Source organism: Oryzias latipes, chromosome 18 (assembly GCF_002234675.1).
Source record: "Oryzias latipes chromosome 18, ASM223467v1".
Taxonomy (NCBI): Eukaryota; Metazoa; Chordata; class Actinopteri; order Beloniformes; family Adrianichthyidae; genus Oryzias; species Oryzias latipes.
The window spans coordinates 8,241,885-8,262,425 of record NC_019876.2 but is presented as its reverse complement, the minus strand read 5'-3'; the positions used below and the strand labels follow the sequence as shown (position 1 = coordinate 8,262,425).

At 40.2% G+C, this 20,541-nt stretch overlaps 1 protein-coding gene across 4 annotated transcripts in view; it reads right to left on the bottom strand.

The window, feature by feature from the left end:
- The window catches only part of LOC101164594 (glucosidase 2 subunit beta), a 191,706-nt gene that overhangs the window by 111,233 nt on the left and 59,932 nt on the right, over window positions 1–20,541 (bottom strand). For all 4 annotated transcript variants that reach the window (XM_004079742.4, XM_020711559.2, XM_011487338.3 and 1 more), the window contains exon 9: window positions 1,114–1,183. In XM_004079742.4, the coding sequence (XP_004079790.1) occupies window positions 1,114–1,183 (70 nt within the window). The remainder of the gene's footprint in view (window positions 1–1,113; window positions 1,184–20,541) is intronic.

Below are 20,541 nucleotides of genomic sequence, written 5' to 3'. Positions count from 1 at the left end.
ATGAACATAAACATATCAAATTTTGGTTTACGACATAGAAGGTCTGATGTCTTGACATTGGGAGTGTCTATGCAGGAACTTGCTAAACCTCTCCAATTACAGAGAAAGGGTGAAACAAAATGTTTTTATGCTACAAACTGGGATGAAAAGAATATATATATATATATATATATATATATATATATATATATATATATATATATATATATATATATATATATATATATATATATATATATATCAATGATACAACATGCTATTAATGTTTAAAAATAATACCTTAATGTCACTTTAAAACTTCCTTGCGCTATTAGAATAATCTATATTGGGGTGCCCACACAGTTACTTTTGCTCCAGAAAAATCTATTATGAAAAGCAGATTTTAAAGTAAATCAGCCAATTACTTCAAATGTAATTGATACTTTTAGATGAATATATACAGCATGATAAATAGTTCTGTTATTTTTTTCCTTCAACAGCTTGTTGAATTGGACCCATGTTTTCTTAGTTGAAACGCCAACAGCGTCGTAGTAGCAACAGAATCGTTCCATCTGTTTTTTAATTTTTATCAGTCGATTAAAAAAACAAACAAACGCATATTAGCAGCTACATCCACGACCAGCAGTCTGACGCTGAACGCTCACACCTTTCTGAAGTTCAGGAGGAAGAAAAACTCTGTATCTGGTAGCGTAGCTCTTAGTAACACGCATGTGGAGTGACGTATGGATCAGAGGATGTTTAATTGGCCGTTCTGCATGTCAATCAAGGGACATACTTCACGGTGACGATGCTGATTGACTGATGGGAATTTTGTTTAAAAAAAAAAATTAAAGACTTCTTTTTGTTGTTTATTTATTTATTTATTTATTTGATGGCCCGTGATCAACCCACACTTTCTTCGCGATCAACCGGGTAATCACGATCAACTTATTCGGCATCTCTGACTATAACGTTAGCTTCAAGAGATAAAAGTATCCGTTCAGATCTGTAGCAAAACTCAAATGAATGCTTGATTAACATTTCTTAGGAATGTGTTTTAACACAACTATAGTATATGATCTTTGAGAGGTTATCAGAGAATGTAGGGGGTCATAGGTACAGTTTTTAACTTACCTCTGTCAGCCGCCTCAAAGTGAGGATCTTCGCTCGCCGTCCTGCCTGGGGCGCCATGTGAATTTTTGATCTATAAGCACAAAATGGAGGCAGAGAGGTTGAGCAACAGAAGTTCAAAGACCTGCACAACATGTTGCAGCACTGTACTAAACATGACCCTTAAACTGTATGATTTATTTATTTGTTTTAACTCATCATTTAGAGTGAATGGTGAGATTTCTAAGGCTCATATCAGCTGGAGTGTGTGACTACTCCATCCGTAATGGCTATATCTGTCTATCTATCTGTCTATATTCGCGAATTCAATCAACCTCCGCTAAAGTATTTTTTGGTACTTAACAGTCAGGGTATCTCTTGAGAAATTATTTACCTCTTTAAAATGTTTGTAATAATAAAAAGATTTATTTGATGTTGAGAAAAAAATAAAGAAAAAAAAGTTCTTGGATTTGGACTACACAATCCTAACTGTGCAGGTGTGTAATCGGACCACACGGCTGGGTCTACCGGATCTGTACTGCACATATGCAAATGTTTTCTTCTTCCTTTGTTTGGTTTGATGGCAGTTTACTCCTCTGCTTGCAAGGATACTGCCACTTATAGATACTTTATTAACTCAGTGAAAACCGACACGTCATTAATGGTTAATTTTGCTGCAAAAGTGGATACAGTAGCCAGAGGGCATCTCCTCAGAGTAAAATCCTCTCATTTTCTCCTCTTTTCTTGCTTCCAACAAATAGAAAACAGAAACGATCAAACAGAGAGAATGACTCCAAGCAGCGTGGCTTTCAATATACCACGTAGATCTTGCAAAATTGGGCAGAACATTTCATTGCTAGCCTCCCAGTTCGTCCCTAGCGTCTTTGCAATGGCAGATATGGAATAGCATCATGTAAGGAGAGTTGCTTTGATTCATTTTTATTTGAAAAATAAACACAGACCTAGTTCGTCTCGTCTCCACGTCTGGGTTCACCAGATAAACCAGCTACGCTCCAACTCAGCTGAGTTTCACCGCCTGCTCCATAAATATCCATGAAGTCAAAATCCCTGATAGGTTAGAGTTTGAACAAACCAAGTTTTGCTGACCAGCTTCGTTTGGTCGAACTTTGACCAGACTTGTAATTCATTCCAAAGCAAGTTTGATTGCTACATGTTTTGTAAATAGTGCTGGAAAACTGTCGTAAAAACTTGTGTAGCTACATGTGTGAACGCGATAGTTTTGAACGTGAAGTGTGTACAATGACTTTTCACTGAAGTTACTGCTTGAACGCATGTTGCTGAGGGCGGGTTGCATTTGGCTTTAGTCCTAAAACAACAAACGCTACAAAAAAAGGACAAATTATGGGAGCTAATCTAATCAAAACTGCTTGACTGTCGCAATGTTGGTAACAAGAGAAAGTGGTGTGAGAGTCGTGCATGTGGGGGTCCCGATCAGGTAAGGATCGGGTAGACAGTAATTACATTTGGTGGTTTTGAAATACAGGGTTGTTTCCTCCCAGGAACAACACTGCAATAAGGAAACCCAACGTGCCGGAACGCCTGCGTCCCGTTTTAGGTCAAAGGAGGGGAAATCGGAAAAAGCCAAAACAATTACATGTCTTTAATTTTCTTTCAGAGGTGTGAAATTCAAAAGTTACCACGAATCCCCAGCAGAAGCTGTAGAAGCTCTTAGATGAGTAATGACCTCTTTGAGTAAATATCGACTGCCAAGCCGCAGCCGTAAAATACAGGTATGCTTAATAAGAAAATATTGATGTTTATTTGTCGCCTGGAACCAGCCCGGATTTGGGTAATGCATCATTTTAGTGGTGCTAAGCGTTCCAATTAACACTTACGGGCATTATGCACTAAAGGAAAGACGGAAACCAGCGCATTATTTCATTCTGCCTTTGACACAGACGATGTCAAACGTTACGGATAGATTTAAACACAACAAGAGGCATACCATGTGGGACCGAGCAAAATATAGGTCTGGCTTGATGAGTTGTCACACGCTGAATGCTGGGATTTTTCTCCTTTAATGGAAACAAGACTGTAAACTCAACTGAGCAAGTGAGAGGTGTCGCCAAATGCAATGTGACTCACCACCTCTGAGGAGAACAAAAAACCTGCTAAAGACTGCTGTGACTTTTCATGATTTATTTGCAGCTCTGTATGTACTTGACAGGCCGGACGAGACGGCACACTCGCACGCGGAGAAAAGAAACGACAAATTTAAAATAAAGGGGGAAACGTGTCAGTGGCTTTACTGTACTTGACAGGCATTCTAAAGCAATAACGAGAAACAGCTCTACAACAAACAAAAAAAGCACGGCTCCGCCGGAACGTTGACGCAGCAATGACATGTCGTAGCACGTCAGCGCCGCGGCAGCATCTGCTCTGGCAGTATGTGGCTCGGTTGAACGGGTGCAAAGTGCTGCCAAAGACTATGAAAGCGGACCTTGGTGGATCCCAGCTACTGGGGGAGCCAAGGCCCTGTGGCAGCAAACTGACATGACAGGCTCCAACTGCACAGATTTAAGGGGAAGGAGTGCTCAAAGAAGATGGTACTTATCGAGCAAAAATGCAAACTTGTCTTGCATTCCCTGTGTGTTCTGACCAACTTTCACTCACTGGATGATGAATTACACTTGAAAAGCTGTTGTGCTTTTGCTTCCCCCTGCCAAGAAGTTGGCTTGGCAACAACTGGCAGGCCAAACGCAATTCAGCTTCTTTTTCGAACAGACCAGGACTTTCAAAAAAAGAAGCCAGTAATACAGGTGGTTTGATTTCTCATTATACATATGAAATGTACCAAGGTAAACTATCGTTGCATTTCTATCTTAGCTATACAGTGACCCCTCATTTATCACAAGAGTTATGTTCTAAAAATAACCCGGAACAGGTGAAATCTGCAAAGCAGACTTGTTTTTTTGTATAATTGTAGAAGTTTAACCCTTGTGCTATCTTAGATGACCCCACCCTTACTTTGACGTGTTCTCCCTACCATGACAAAGGTGGATAAAGGTGGAAGATTTCATGTAATCCATGGACACCAGTGAAGATCACAAATCATTGAAGAAAAAAGGTTCAGAGCACTGTCTAGTGGGTCTAGATGACCCAACTCCCAATGTTAAAGTGCCTAGGATAGCACAAGGGTTATGGCTGTAAACCTCCTTACTGCGCACTTTATACTCTTTGATCAGACTGATATTCACATTTTCACACTTTTCTCTCAAAATTCAAATCGTCACAAGTCCAGTATTATAGTTTGAAAACAAAGTTCTCTTTGCAATCAAGAGTTCATGTAGATCAAGTAAACTGTTTGATTGACAATGGTCTGTAGCCAACCAGGACGCAGAAAATAGTGCTTGGTAAAAAAAAAAAATAAACATGCAAAATTGCATTAAAAAAATTTGTGAAATGGCAAGATCACTACTTTATGTATATATATATATATATATATATATATATATATATATATATATATATATATATATATATATATTTACACATATGTACACACACACGTACCATTATAAAATGGACCCATTGAGCGGGACCGTACCATACCATGTTTGGGCCCAAGTTGGTTGTAGCTCCATAAAAAGTTTAGCAGACCGTTTAGGTCGGAGCTACTGTCATCACACGATGAAACCGGTTAATTGAAGGGAGGTCACTACGACAATAGAAAGCTTCAAAACAGCACCAGCGTATTCCTCCTCGCCGTCCCCAATCTTCCTCTCTAAATCAACATTAAATGCTTTGTATCCACGAAGTACCAAAAGCCAAGCGGGAACAAAAAAATTAACTGTTCGATGATATTTATTGTGCTCGATAGCTTCACTTTTTCTGTAGTTACACTACTATGACGCAAAGCTACGCAATCGGTCTACACCCCGCATGCGCCATGACGGTCCAGCTTTGTGTAGAAATGCTCACCTGAATTGCCTGGATCATTCTAAACCGGACCATACAGTACCATATCGTCACTGTCCCATTCACCCATGCACACACACATTCACACACTGATGGTGTTTGCGCTGCCTTACATGGCGCCAACAAAGCGCCAACCTGTGACCACCAGGAGCAATGTGGTTCAATGTCTTTCCCACTTCAACACATAGGCAAGCAAGATGAGAACCGAACCTTCGGATCAGCGGTTAACTACCCTACTTTTGCACTGCTAGTTATCGGTATATGTAACTTGAAAAGCATGAAGTAATCTGAAACCAGCCCCAGGTGGTCTTTTGAGGAACTGCAATGTCACTTACTTCTGGGCTTCTTTTAGCAGCTCCCCTATTCTTCAGGAGGTTTAGGAAAGTACCATTCCACTCTCTATCAAACAGTTTCCACAAGAAACAAACCAAACAGCAAACAAGTAACTGACACAACAATAGTCAAGGCTCACCGAAACACAATAACCCCAATGAGGCTCTTTGTTAAATCAGGAGAGACAGAAACAATAGAAGCACTGCATCAAGTACAGGCTCAAGTCTACCTATACATGTACACATCCCTGCCTTGTTCTTGCTGGGGGATGTAAAAAAATAAAAATAAATAAAGAACCGAAAGCCTTGAAGCAGCAAAGATGTGGCACTTGAAGAAATCTGCTGGCACGAAAAAACAGAAGCTTGCTGCAAAGAACTGTCTGCCTTTGAAGGATCTTTATTTGCCATTTTCCCAGCTGACGGAGACATGAGTAACTGCTTAGACACACAATGGTTGCACCCGGGGTATTTGTCCGTTGAGAGCTGAGCCAAGTAAATTAAAAGGGGGACACACACTCGCGTGCTCAGGAAACGGCTAATTAATTGACGAGCAGATATTTGTGAATTTATAATCAAACGGAATTCATTCGGTTCCCCCACCACCATCCTTGCCAACCCCATCCTCCCGAGCGACTCCCTTAGACTTATCTTATAAATACAGCCCTAATCAAAATAAATGACTAAAACCTCCAAGGGGGTTTAAGGCTATACACATTTACATCAGAAGGAACTGATGCAATTCAAGCAGCCGCCTGTGCACCACCGACTTAAGGTTCAAATTGCAGAAAGCACCGACTTATGTAATACTTCCAGCACTTTTTTTGTTGTTGTTGTTGCTCAGTTTGGCAGACCTACATTCATGACAGCCAAGTAGGAGAGACACAGCCTCCTTTCTACGCGAGTGTGATGCTGAATTCCCAAAGCAGTATGCTCAGTTAGTGTGTCATATTTTCCCTTTTCTTGATATTTAATGTGTCACAATTTTTTTTTGTTTTGTTTGTTGGTCTGGGAGCTCTTGTATTTGTGGGTTCCCTTTGATTCATTCGGTGTCTTAAACCCATCTTGAAAACCCACTCTGATGAAATTGGTGTTTTTGGTCTTTTCAACATGTTTTTGTGACGTTTTTCTTATGATGAAGGGCATATATAAAGGAAATTAAGCTCAAAATTGCATTTCGGAGTATTTCTTATTTCAAATCGTTGGGAATCGGCAGCAGACAAATTAGGTATTGGCACATTTTTAGGGAACTCCTGCTGTTCTGCAGAAACTTTGCCCTAGAAAATTACTTATTTTTTATGTTGGCTAATAATTGAATAATTATAATTAAAACACCACTGGGAATGCTTTTACAAAAACTCAAAAAATGGTTGGAGTGGGGCTGTAATGCTTTCTCCTTACGAAATATTCTTCTTGATGTTTATGCTGAATTCAAATGTCATTGATGACAGATTTCTGACAGTCCTTCATTGCATGAAACAGTTGGTAGCTAGTTGGCATGCTCAGATATGGATTTGTCCAGGTTTTACTTTCTCTAGATGTTGACGCTTTTGTCGTGGTCACACATCTGTCTGCCGCCAACGAGTGGCCCCAACTCTGAGAGCCTGGAAACTCACCGTTCAATTACCCGGAGCTGCTAATGACCTTTACTTCACAGGATTTAGCTGCACAAAAGTCACATTTAAGTTGGATGCTGCCACTTGTCTGCTCGCTCATCACTTCCTCCCTGCTGAGGAACGGAGAACAGCGCTAAGGTTGCTGGCGGTTGTTTTTTGACCTCAGCAGATTCACCTCTGCCTTATAACACAGGTCCCAATGCAAAGTGAGCTTAAATGCAACGTCTCGGTTAAGTGTGATGTCCAGACGACAGAGAATGGCAGGTTGCTGTTGACCGCACTTAAACTGGCTGGGATGCTAAAGATTTAGAAAACCTAGGTCTCGTACATTGCTGCTAAAATAAATGTTACGTTTCAAGTTTAAAAGTCATAAAAGCAATATGGACGCACACTTCCTGGATGCCTCACATTCATTCATTAACCACAGTCTACTTAAGCACTACACTGAGTGAAGCTCAGTGCGAGGCATTGTTAGTTCCACTCTGCCTTCCTTACCCAGCATTGTAATTGGACCTGATCTTCTGTCTGCTCACCCTGTCCTGCCTCTCTTTGCCTGCCCCGACTCTCGCCTGGCTCCTGACCCCGTCTCTCCTCTGATGCTCTCATGCCTGTTATTGACCCCTCCCTGCCTGACCCCGATTTAGCTTCATGGAATTTTAGCCGAGTTAATAAACCTTCTGCATTTGGATCCAGCCGTCTGCCTGTTCTTGTGATGCTTACTTTGTGGGGACACTTCCTAAAAATACACCAAACCGGTCGCTACTCTGAGGCTCAAACATAGTGCCTCTAAGAACTAATACTAAAACTTTTATATTTAACTTTTAAAATTTGTTGCAACCAACAACAAAAAATAATTGCCTCATCTTCGCTTAAATCTTCGCTTTGTCATGATTTGCCAATAAATCCTTCCGCCATCTTTTCCAAAAATAAAAGCACGAGTAACGCAAATCAAGACTCTATTTTCATCTTAAAGTTAAAAACCATGGATGGAGATGAATCATGCAGTGGAACAGCCTGGTGATAACTTTGTGCTTTTAGCACCAACAAAACTGCTGTGTGTTTTTCCTTCCGTTCTGTTTGACTTGGCCGCGTTTGAGGGTCTGATGCTGGCAGCACTTCAGAGTAGATCAAGGCAGCCACACACAGCGTTATGCCAGAAGAAGCGCGCGTGTGCCTGAGAGACGGAGTGTGTCCTCTGCACGAGGTAAAATAATGACGGGCGAGAACGGATGGCTGGTGACGCTGAGACAAGAAAAGCGCTCCATATTTTCGGGCCTCCGGCTGGGCAGCTGCAAGAAACTTCTTCTCTCCTGCCCCCCACCTCCGAACTCCCCCACCACTTTCTCCTCCACAGCGCTGTTCAGACAGAGGACAAAGACGCCCTGAGTAGTCTTCCTCTTCCAATCCCATTCGTGGCTGCTGGCACTTTCCTCTTCTGTATCTCAAGTTCGCAGCCAGAGGAGCGACGGAGTGAGTCATAGTAGTTTTAAGGAGTCAAGCTTTTGATTAATTTTAATGCCTCTTCCGAAGAAAATTCTTTTCCGTAAAAAAAGAAAAAAAGAAAAAGTTGGTGATGTCTGTCATGTTACTGTGAGTCATTTCTGCACCATCTGACGGGATTTAAAACTGAACCCTTCGAACCTGTATATAAATATGTACTTCGTGTAGCTTTTCCTCTACATCACACATAAAAAAATATATATATACAATGACCTAAGGCATCCACCAAAACATAAGCAGTGGTTTAAAATATCTTTTCTCTAAAGAACTTCACAGCATCGTCAACACTTTAAAGCACGTATTCTTAAAAACAGAAAAAAAAGAAAAAGATCTGAACAGCTTGTACTTTTAATATAAATGTACAGAAAAAGATTTACTTAAAAGCCTTTCATGCAACCAAATTGAGCAATTGTTGTAGCCAGGTGTAGGAGCTCCTGCTCCTACACCTGGCTGTGGATCCTGCCTCTGGCTCATCTCTGGCTCGTCTCTGCTCTGTGCCTGACCGAGTACCTCGTCTCTGCTCCTGCTCCTACACCTGGCTGTGGTTCCTGTCTCCGGCTCGACTCGCGCCTTTGACTGTCCCCACAACCACGGCTGGATGAAGCTCGTCTGCTGGACTTTTATATATCTAGTTGTAGATTTAGATAAGTTAATTCTTCTCTAAGATTTCTGGTACATCGCCTGTCCGTCCTGGGGGAGGATCCCTCCTTCATGTGGGCACCCCTGAGGTTTCTTCGTTTTTTCCGGAATCCGGTTTTTTTGGGAGTTTTTCCTTAACGCGAAGGGGGGTCTAAGGGCAGGGATGCCAGTATAGCTTAGTCAGTTTGTTAGTTCATTTTAGTATTTTTCTATTGAACTCTTTGTATTCGTGATCCTTTTGATTTCATGTTTTACTTCGAAGCCCATCGAGGCGACTGTTGTTGTGATTTTGGGCTATACAAATAAAATTGAATTGAATTGAATTGAAAAGCATATGAAGCTTATATAGTATGAGGAATCCCACAAGGATAAATATTCTGGTATTCTACTCTAGAGCGTTGCATAATCCCTCGCCTAAATCATTGTCTAATGCAAAATATTAAATGTATTTAGTTTACGCAAGTATTCTTAAAATATGGGAAAAATCAAAAGGAGTTAAATAAAAATAACAAAATGCACTTTAGTAAAATCAGAAACAGCCATTCATTCATTTTTCGTACAACCACAAGCTTGAACAGTTTGTGCTACACTCTTATACAGACACTACTGTACTTGCGCACAAATACTGCTTCATATCCTACGGTATAGTCTTACACAGATGCATCTGAAGAAAAAAGGATGTCAATCCTGATTCATGTCAAATCTCTTAAGGGCAGATTATTTAGAGCATGAGAGTATGATAGAGTTCCAGTGAAGCTACAGACACATCGGCCAATTGACGCGTGTTGAAGAACGCGCTAAACGCAGGTTCTTGACCACGAGTATAAGCCATGGTGTTCACACTGGACAGCGAGGAGTGAAAGAAACAGCTGGGGTGACGCCGCCACACTTCCAGGTCAAGCCAGTTGGTTTTTACCTGATGTGGGACAGCAGACACAGGGTTTGTCCGAATTCCTTCATTCCTTACTATTTAGTGCACTATATAGGGCGTTTGCCAAATTTTTCCGGGTGTCTAAATCTGCAATTCTAAAATCAAATTCCCTGAAAATTTCCCAGATGTCTCTGTGAAAAAGCAGTTAGCCATTTTCCCGCCATCTACCAGGTAACACACCATCCCTTTAAATCTAACATACTTTGGAAAGTTTTTTTTTGTTTTTTTTAGGATGGGAGTTCCAATTAATTTTCCTATAAATGTATAATAGCAGGATTAGCCATCCATCCATCCATCCATCCATCCATCTACCTACCTATCTGCTCACTCGATTGGTGGATAAAGACCACAATGCATTACGTTTAAACCCATTTTTCTTAAATAAATAATAGAAGTTTTCGTCATCAAATCAAAGTGTAATCAAAAATAATCTTCGTCATAGTTGCTTCTTGACGCAAAAAAAAAAAAAAAAAGTAGTGAGCATGTATCTTAATCCAGCGCTATATTTTAGGGGTACGGGGGTGGGGAGGGAATTCAGACACAACCCCAGACGACGCAGCGACATGAAAGACGGGGGAAGGTAGCAGTCAAGGACTACAACTTCAAGCATCTGACGCCTGCTGTCGACCCTTTTAACTGCGATGCCGTTCCACAGAACAAGAGAAAGTCGAACAAGAACGGTGTTTACTCAAAAAGAAAATAAGGAGTATTTGATAAAACCGTGGCGACAAAGAGCAGTTTAGTCAAATGTTTAAAATAAGAAAACGACCTTTACTTAAATCCTATAGCCTTTTAACGTTTGATATTCATTATCAAGTCAATAAAGTAAGGCAATTTTATCATTTAGGAAACAAAAGATATACTCACATATTCCTAAATCCTTAAATATTTAATTAAAGAGTAATTAATTTATGAATAAAATAAACTTTATTTTACCTAAAGAAGCAACAACAATGCAGCTGTATTCATTAAGTTAGACTAAAGAGACGAACGTGAGTTGAGTTTCTAAGCAAATAATGTTCCCAGAAAGGCTGCAGAGAAGAAAAAAAAAGCAGATTTGCATCCATATGTGAGCATTTCACCAGGCTCAGATGGATGAACAGAAGCTCTGTAGTCATCTTCAAGTTTAAAGATGGAAAAAAGAAATAAGATGGTAATGGCAAAAAAAAAAAAAAAAGGTTGAGTTAAAGAAATAGCGTTTAACAAAATAAGGAAAGCCAAAATGGTGAACAATGGTGTTAGCTGTCATCGTGCGCCAGTCTGTCCGCTCCACCCGCTGAAACTGAAGCAATGTAACCCATAAAATATTTATCCAAGTTGTTTTGGCTTAAAACGAAGCAGGGGTTTAAAAGGGGGGCTGGGGGGGGGGGTGGAGTGTGCTGTGTGAGCTATATGGGGAGTCCCTTAAATGCTCTGGATGTCAGATTCGCTTAAGGCCTCTGTACAACGGTGCGACAGGAGGAACAGTGGGGGGGGGGGGGGGGGGGGGGGGCTCAAAAAAATTTTCATACAAATGCACCTCCTGACAGGGCATCAATCTGCACAGCTAAAGTCCCCCCCTCCCAAAAGGAAAAGAAAAAGTTGCTAAATCTCACCCTAAACTTGTCCCACAGCTTATACTTGTCCCGATTTAAGGTTTTATTTCCGTCCCAAATGGATAAATGAGTTTAAAAAAGTAAAATATTGTTTACTTACAGCATAGTGTGGGCTAATCCTGCTACTTTACATGTATAGGACCTTCCCTCTCCCCCTTAAAAAATAATAACAACCTTTCAAAAGTCTGTGAGAAATGATACCTGTGTTTCCGGCTGCTTCATTGGGTGCACCTTGCTAAAACTGGGTTGGACCCCCTTTTCGCCTTCAGAACAGCCTTAATCCTTTTTGACATGGATTCTATTACTGGTACAGGAAACATGCCTTACAGACTTTGGTCCATATTGACATGATAGCATCACACAGATTTGGCTGCACATCCATGATGCCAATCTCCAGTTCCTCCACATCCCAAAGTTGATCTATTGGGTTGGGATCTGGTTACTATGGAGACCATTTGAGTCCAGTGAAGTCACTGTCATTTTCAAGATGATTCCAGCTTTGTGTACCTTATCCTGCTGGAAGTAGCCATCAGAAGATGGTACACTGTGGGCATAAATGGGCGTGGTCAGCAACAAAACTGGGGTGGGCTGTGGCGTGGTAACTATGCAGAATGATACTAGGGGGCCAATTGTGTGCTTAAACAAATATCCCCCATACCATGACACCACCACCACAGCCTGAATAAATGGATCCATGTTTTCATGTTGTTGAGGCCTAATTCTGACCCTACCATTTGAATGTGGCAGCAGAAATTAAGACTTATCAGACCAGGCAACGTTTTTCCAATTTTCTATTGTCCAATTTTGGTGATCCAGTGTGAATTGTAGCCTGCTCTTCTGCAGACCTCGGTTGGAACCAGTGGTTCTTTGAGTTCCTGCTGTCTTTCTATCAGCTGGAACCAGTCCGTTCATTCTCCTCTGACCTCCCAGTTGATTCTAGAATCAAGTTCAAGATCCTCCTGTTAACCTATAAGGCCTTACATGGAATGGCCCCGTCCTACATTAAGGACCTCATAGTCCCTTACCATCCAATGAGAACACTTCGCTCGCAAAATGCAGGACTGCTTGTGGTTCCTAGAATTAGTAAAAGTACAGTTGGAGGTAGAGCGTTTAGCCATCAAGCCCCTGTTTTATGAAATAAGCTCCCAGCTCATGTAAGAGAGGCCGACTCGGTTTCTACATTCAAAGCTAGACTGAAAACATTCCTCTTTGGACAGATTGTTTAACTTAATGTTAATATGTTTAAATTAAACTTTATAACTATTTCTTTTAAAAGGCTGCTAGAAGTTGAAGCTGGGGTAACTATGGTGCTCCGGGGTTCTGTCCTCTTTTCTTTTCTACTTCTACTTCTACTTCTTTTCTGCTTCCTCTCCTCTATTCTTGATCATAATTTATCATTTAGTTCTCCATGCCTCTGTTTGGTGCAGTGCGATTCATGTATTGTCCCTCTTTTCCTTTCCCCTCCTGGGGAGTGGGAGTGCTTCCAGACTCCAGTTGGCTCATCCGTGCTACAGTTCCTGACCGTGTACCTCGCCTTTGTTCCCGCTCCTACACCTGGCTGTGGATCCTGCCTCTGGCTCATCTCTGGCTCGTCTCTGCTCTGTGCCTGACCGAGTACCTCGTCTCTGCTCCTGCTCCTACACCTGGCTGTGGTTCCTGTCTCCGGCTCGACTCGCGCCTTTGACTGTCCCGATAACCACGGCTGGATGAAGCTCGTCTGCTGGACTTTAAATATGTAGTTATAGATTTAGATAAGTTAATTCTTCTCTAAGAGTTCTGGTAAATCGCCTGTCCGTCCTGGGGGAAGATCCCTCCTTCATGTGGGCACCCCTGAGGTTTCTTCGTTTTTTCCGTTTGAACTCTTTGTATTCGTGATCTTTTTAAGTTCATGTTTTACTTCAAAGCCCATCAAGACGACTGTTGTTGTGATTTTGGGCTATACAAATAAAATTGAATTGAATTGAATTGACCTCTGGCATCAACAAGGCATTTCTGCCCACAGAACTGGGACCCACAGAACTTTGTGGGACCATTCTCTGTAAACTCTAGAGATGGTTGTGGGTGAAAATCCCAGTAGATCAGCAGTTTCTGAAATTTCAGCCCGCCTGGCACCAACAACCAGGCCACGTTCAAAGCCATTAAAATCACCTTTCTTCCTCATTCTGGTGCTCGTCTTGAACTGCAGCAGATTGTCTTGACCATATCTACATGGCTTAAATGATGCCTAATAAAGTGGTCAGCAATTTTACATACTTGTAAATAACATTTTTTTAAAAAGCGTCTCGTAGTACTTGTATTTGTATAATGTAAAGCATGTCATGGAGAGCAGTATGAAAACAGCCCTTTGGTGACTGTAGCCGCTCAGTTAGGCAGCGGTCAAACATCATTAAAGCCAGTCTGTCTGCATCTCCCTGAAAAGGTCAGATGTGTCACTAGCTAAAATGTAGCACACATTTTTGTTAAACAGTGTAAGTCTGACCACAAACGTGTTTTTTTATTGAACTAAATATTAACAAGGCTGGTTAATTTCCACTATTTAGACACAAAAAGAAAATATTCCAGCACATTCATGCGTGCTAAAACTATTAGCACTTTGGTAGAGCATCAAACCTAAACCAGCTGTAGGGTCAACAGGGATAAAAAAAATTGTTAATTTTGAAGAGTTGGTTTCTATTTGACATGCGGTGCTGTTAGCGAAATGATTGTAAGACTTTGTACTTTAAGTCGTTTAGCCAAATAAAATTTTTTATGACAAAAAAAGCATAAAACACTGTGTAGAAAATAAACGGTCATAGTGTTGAAGATAAATCGTTGGGAGCTTGCTTTTTATTTCTCTTTATGTTGTCGTTTTCCTTTCTTTTGCTTGTTTTTTTTCCAAGATCACCTTGTATTTCATTTTATGGCTTTTCGTTTTTGGGTTTATCTTTTCGTCCCTTTTTTCCTTTTTAGATGTTCTGTTTTTCTAGTTTTACATCAGACTGGCTGATTCTGATTATAATTAAAGATAATTTGTTCTCCGTCATAGTATTTATTTCCAAAAAAAACAAAAAAAAGGCCCGAAAATCACATCAACAACGAGTTACATATCTGTTGCTCCAATTTTATTTTAAAAAGTCTAAACAAATGTCCCTAATTGTGTTTGGTGACCTACAATCAGAATGAACAAATGCCTTTATAAATGAAATCCTTCATTATTAATTTAATATTAAAATATTTTTCTGATATTTAGCAAATATTTCAGACCACAAGTGATTAGTTCAGCTGAAATCAAATAAAACTTACATTTTGTCTCATAAAGATTCATCTTAAATACAAAACTATGCAACAAACCACTCAAAACGAGTGTTACAACAACTTAACGTCGCCCCCCCGATCATCTTCTGATCAATTTTTTAAGCATGTCAGTGATCTTTTCTTTAGGATTATGCCATTTTTAGCCGTTTTCTAGTTTGTGCAGGGTGGCAGGAGTCAATCATGCCCTTTTATTTTTACACTCTCTCCCGCTGGCTTACAACCCGACCTCACGTTACGGGTGCAAGAACATGAGGAGCAATATCAGAGCTATCCAGCTGTCCAGTTTAGATACAGATTCCAGCTCAGACGGGGAAAAATGAAGACATTAATGCATTTATTTATCTGCAAGTGGATGCATCAGAATGGAGCGGAGCAGGGAGACTCTGGCCTGCCCATTTTCCTTTGCTACTTGCTGTGTCACGAAAGAAAGCTTTTTTTTTTCAAAGGCCGTTTTTTCATCCCGATTTGAATAAAGAAATACACAGAAATGCAGTTTAAATCCTAAATTATTTAACGCATGTCCTCCATCATGAGAAAAATGTTACGATACCATATTAAAAACACCAAAACACAATTTTCTTTGAAGAGGGTCTTTAAAGGGAGTTCAGCTTTTGTCCACTAAGCCTCACATTTAGACATTTCCGCTTAATTTGATCAAGAAATTGTAAAATCAATTGATTTGATGACCTTAATTTGAATTATTAATAAAGAAAAGCTAATGTTATACACATCTTACAGGCATTTACAATATTGCTACAAAAAAATCTCTTCACTTGTAGCCCGTGTGGCTTTTTTTAATAAAACACAGACTACCAAGTTTTAGGCCACAAGATTCACATTCTATGGTGGAGTGACACTGAGATAAGCCAGGCGCGGGGTGAAATCTACTCTGAACCCCAGTATGTTTTTGTCTATGGAAATAAACTAGCTTCTTATCAAAGGAGTGGGTTATTTGCGCAGATTCTCGCTGTGGCTTAGTGAAGAGACCCGATCCCTGCTGCCCGCCAATAGGCCTCACTTTCGTCCTCCCACACGCCGCCCGTCTCTCATCTCTTTATCTGGAAGAGAGGAAATGAAAGGATGGTATCTGGTGCGTTCCACGTCCCCGGTTCGGGAGATGAAGAGCCACGGACACTTTCTTTTAATCCCCGGCTGTCAGATGGAAAAACGTGCGGTTTATCAACCTGCGCTCTGACAGAAATCTGCTGGCGGCTTCGGGGAAACTCCAGAGCTCCACAAAGGAGAGTGTTATGAGGAAGTAATTGTGTTGTGACAAGCGCTTTTATGACTTGGGACTAATCAAGCTTTTGCACATTTAACTGGGAGAAAAACAAAAAAAGTCCCCCTGTTTGCAGCTTATCGTTTTCTCGGGTTGCTAAACTGTGCCGGGGTTACGGCGCACAGCCGGCGGAGACACAGATGCTTTGTTTTCCACCTCTTCCTGCTCGTAGTCATCGTCGCTTTTTGAGCACTGGTGGAAGCCAGCGGTGAGAACGACTCGCGGCAAGATGCCACATACAGCGAATCGTTCCAAAGGCTCGTGTTCTACAAAGCGCCGTCGCATTCTTTATTCTGTCAAAAAATAAACTGGGTTCACTGCAAGCAGCTAAAAATATATAAATAAAGATAAAATGTCCTGCCTGCCACTTTGGTGAAACTTTGGCATGCAAATTCAAACAGTTTACCTGCAGAATACCATCATCTCTAACCTTTGAAGAAATGGTGCTAAAAGAATATATTGGCCGAGTCAGAATCATCAAGACATACAAAAACAGGGCTTACTACAAGCTTTGTGGAGGTGCGACCAAATCCTATTTGGAATAAAGAGCAACACTCATATTGTAAGTGGTTCTCCCTTTGTTGCTTCCTGGATCTGATCGTTGCACATCAGTATTCCCTTTCAACATTCCTGTTGCACCTGGTGGGTACAGCGTAGCGCCATGTGTGGCAACTGAAGCACCATCAGTGTGTGAATATGTGTGTGTATGGATCAAAGTGCTTAAAGTTAGGTAGGAAAGCGCTCTAAAAGTATACGTCATTTTAAAAAGCAGAGAAGAACACGGTGTGTCCTAAAAAGATATCTACCCCTTCGACATTTATTTTGGGAGATAGAACAATAGCAAAAACAAGACAGGTCAAGAGCATCCAATTAAGTCAGTTAACATCCTGGCACTGCTTGCTCAGTCTCCAAAATTGTGGATAAGTTCATATAGACAGTAACAGAACCGGCAAGCTGATAAGTGGGCTAAATGGCAGTGGAGGGATTGCTGACGATGAAAACACACAGTGGGTGTGTCAACTGAAGGTCACAAAGAGCGCAGATGAAATATGCTCTTATGGGTTGTTGGCTATTCAGCTGTTCTGAAGCCCAATCATACACATTTCATTACTTTCAGGAAAAGTTTCTTGGTATTACTTTGTGTTCTAGCGGTTTGTGTCACATAACAACTGTCTTTCGGTTTGTGATCAATCGCAGAATTCCTGTACTGTAATACTAATCAATTCATGGGCCATACATGGTAATTTACTTTGAAGATACAATGTGTTTGAGCTTTTAATATCTGCTGTGTAAACTCTTGACTATCTTGAAGTTGAGTCATAGGAGTCTTCTGAGACTTTAAGTCCAGCAGCACATTAAAGTCCGGATGCTATAATCCCAGGACTCACGTCTTCTCCAAAGACTTTGAGTTGAGAGACCAGGACTCAAGTCATCTCAGAAGACTATGAGCGTAGATGAAATAACAAAGGACTCACGTTTTTCTTAGAAGACTAAGTTCCTGATGCCATTACGTCACTCCTCTCAGAAGCCTTTAGGTACAGATGCTACAATGCCATGATTTAAGACTCAAGCCTTCTCAGTAGACTTAGTCCAGATACCATGATGCCAGGACTAAAGACTTTGGTCCAGACTTATGTCAGGAAGTGCATCCTCCATGAAAACTGAAGGCAAATCACAAAACGTGACATGATTGTCTTTGGTTACCCCGAAGGGAACCGAACAGAAAAACAAACTTTCAACTGTTTTTTAGCTACAATTTGAATACATTGAGATATGCAGAAAAAATACCAAGGTTGGTCTTTTTTTATTTTGATTTCTTTTGTTTTTTGGAGGAAAACTCGAGTGTAAATAATCCATGATATTTGTAACTACCACTCCAGAGACGTGTGTGTTTATCTATTCTAGTCACCTTCTGTTGAGGCTCAGAATAAGTTTTTTGCAGAAGTTTAAACCTATAAATGTCAAATACCATTAATCAAGGAAAAGGTTTAGGTTATTTGGATATGCGCAGCATGATTTAATTCACCGGAGGACAAACGCATCATTTCTCCTATCTCAATAAACATGCGCTCCCACAGGGAAAAGGCAATTAATCTGCAGCATTTTGCCAGCTGAAATGAAAGTTGGTGAGGCGCCGCATCTATCACTCACAGGACCCAGCGCGAGGCCGGAAAAAATAAAAAGACAAGGACTAGAAGAAAAAAAAATGAAAGTGAGAAAGATGTGACATGGCTGCACACTGGAAGGTAAAGGGTGGTGACAGAGGTGTGGAAGCGGGTATGGCTTTCGATGTTTATTCATCTGAAACGGTGTTGCCCAGAAGCCATTTTGGCAGTAATATATCACAGGCACACGCTGACCTTTAGCTACTACACACAATTAAGCTAAGCTAATAAACATGTCTGCAGATCGGGACACATGGACTAGAAAAGCAGGTGCACTGAGTCATTGCAGGCGTTAAAGGAGTAAAACTTCTCTGTGGCTGTGTAATCCTTTCTAAGCTAATTTAAGACGCGTTTATATGAGAAACAATCAGCTAAGTATGCATGTTGTTTTTGGCTGAATTTAATTGTTTAGCGGGAGACACTCAATGTTAAATGACTTCTAAAGCAGTCTTTGCAAGTCAGGTAAAGCTAAGAAACTGGAGCTGATCATGAAGGAAAGGTTTGAGCTTTTTAATGAACAAAAAGTCAAATAACTCGTATACAAGTCGCACTGGACTATAAGTGGCACATTTGGAAAAAAGTTATTTAATAAATTACGGGAAAAAGAACGGACATTTCATCTTATAAGGGCAAATTGTTAATAGAATATGCACGCTTCTTTACCTTAATACACTGATGTTTATTTTGCTTTAAGGGACGTAGGAGGAGTCTAGCATTTTAGCGCAACAGATGAACAATTATTCGGGTAACCGTTGCATAAAGAACATGCTAAAAAGTCAACTAAACTCTTTATATTACTTCAAAGAACTAAATTCCGTGACTTCTGTATAGTCTATTTCACTTTGGAACAATACCTCCTAGGACTGAGCAGCACTTCTTCTGCGTTGTTTTCAGTAGCAAGTGCTGATACACACACCTTCAGTGCCCTCTAGAGGCTGTTGCCATTAATAAAAAAAAAAAAAAAAAAAATCACAAGTCCCAAACTAAGCAAAAAAAAAAAGCGACTAATACTCAAAAAAATTGGTCTAAATTTGGGAAATTGCTGCAGGATATTCATTTGATTTTCTAAAACAAAAAAAAGTGCCAACATACAAGGTGCAGCATGTAAAGTAAATCAAGTTTTAATGTTGTATAATAAATGGTTGTAACATAAATTGGATTGGAGAAAATATATCCTACATGTCTTTTGTATGTATACTAAATATAAATACTGTTAATCATCCAGCAATAAACGCTGGGTTTCTTGATGTGCCGATCTGTGACATATGTCGGTCTTCTCCGTATGCTAATAGATAAGACCGTATTCAGCAGACATGTTCTTAAAAAAAAAAGAACACAATTGGCGAAATCTGCTAAGCAGTCAATTTAATTTTTTATGATTATTCTACATGTTTTAAGGCAGTAAAACTCCTCACTACTTGCACCACAAAATGCACAATAATTTAATAACCGAAAAAAGCAGTAGTAGATACTTTGTGGATTGCAGCTGTACTACAGGTAGTTTTTTTTTCAAGTACTTAGGTCTGGATGTCAAAAGGTTACCGTCTGGTATGTTCACAACAAAACATATACAGTAAATAGCAATTACAACTAAATTTTTTAACAATAAAACAATCTAAATGTGAGATCTATATTATAAACTGTGATCCTAAACATCTAAGGCCCACGTATGTTTACTTCCACGTATTGTGAAACTGAAAGAAACAAGTCATTAGTTATACTAATATTTGTTTCATGTATAAAACCTTGTTGTTGTCGTTTATTTTTCTTTGCTTCATTTGTTTCAAAAATTCTAAGCTTGTTCGTCAAATTTAAAAGAGAATAGATTCCTACTTTCCTTAGAATAAAGAAAAAACAATCTATCTGGCATTGCAGAATAAAAACCATTGCCTTTATTAACTGAAGTCTCAAAGAAAATCAACTTACTGCACAAGAATTCTCCCGACAGTTTCTGAGAAATCAAATTCACATTTCATATAGTCGAAGTAACACATGGGTCGATATCACAGTATGCAAAGATATTGTCTTACAATAGAGGGAAGGTTTCATAGCTAGCTTTGTTATTTGAAAGATCCAGCTAGTCCCAGCAGCCCCGTTCCTCAAATACCCTTTATATCTACCTGGTATGAGGATATTGGGCTGCTAGTCGGAGTCATGAATGTATT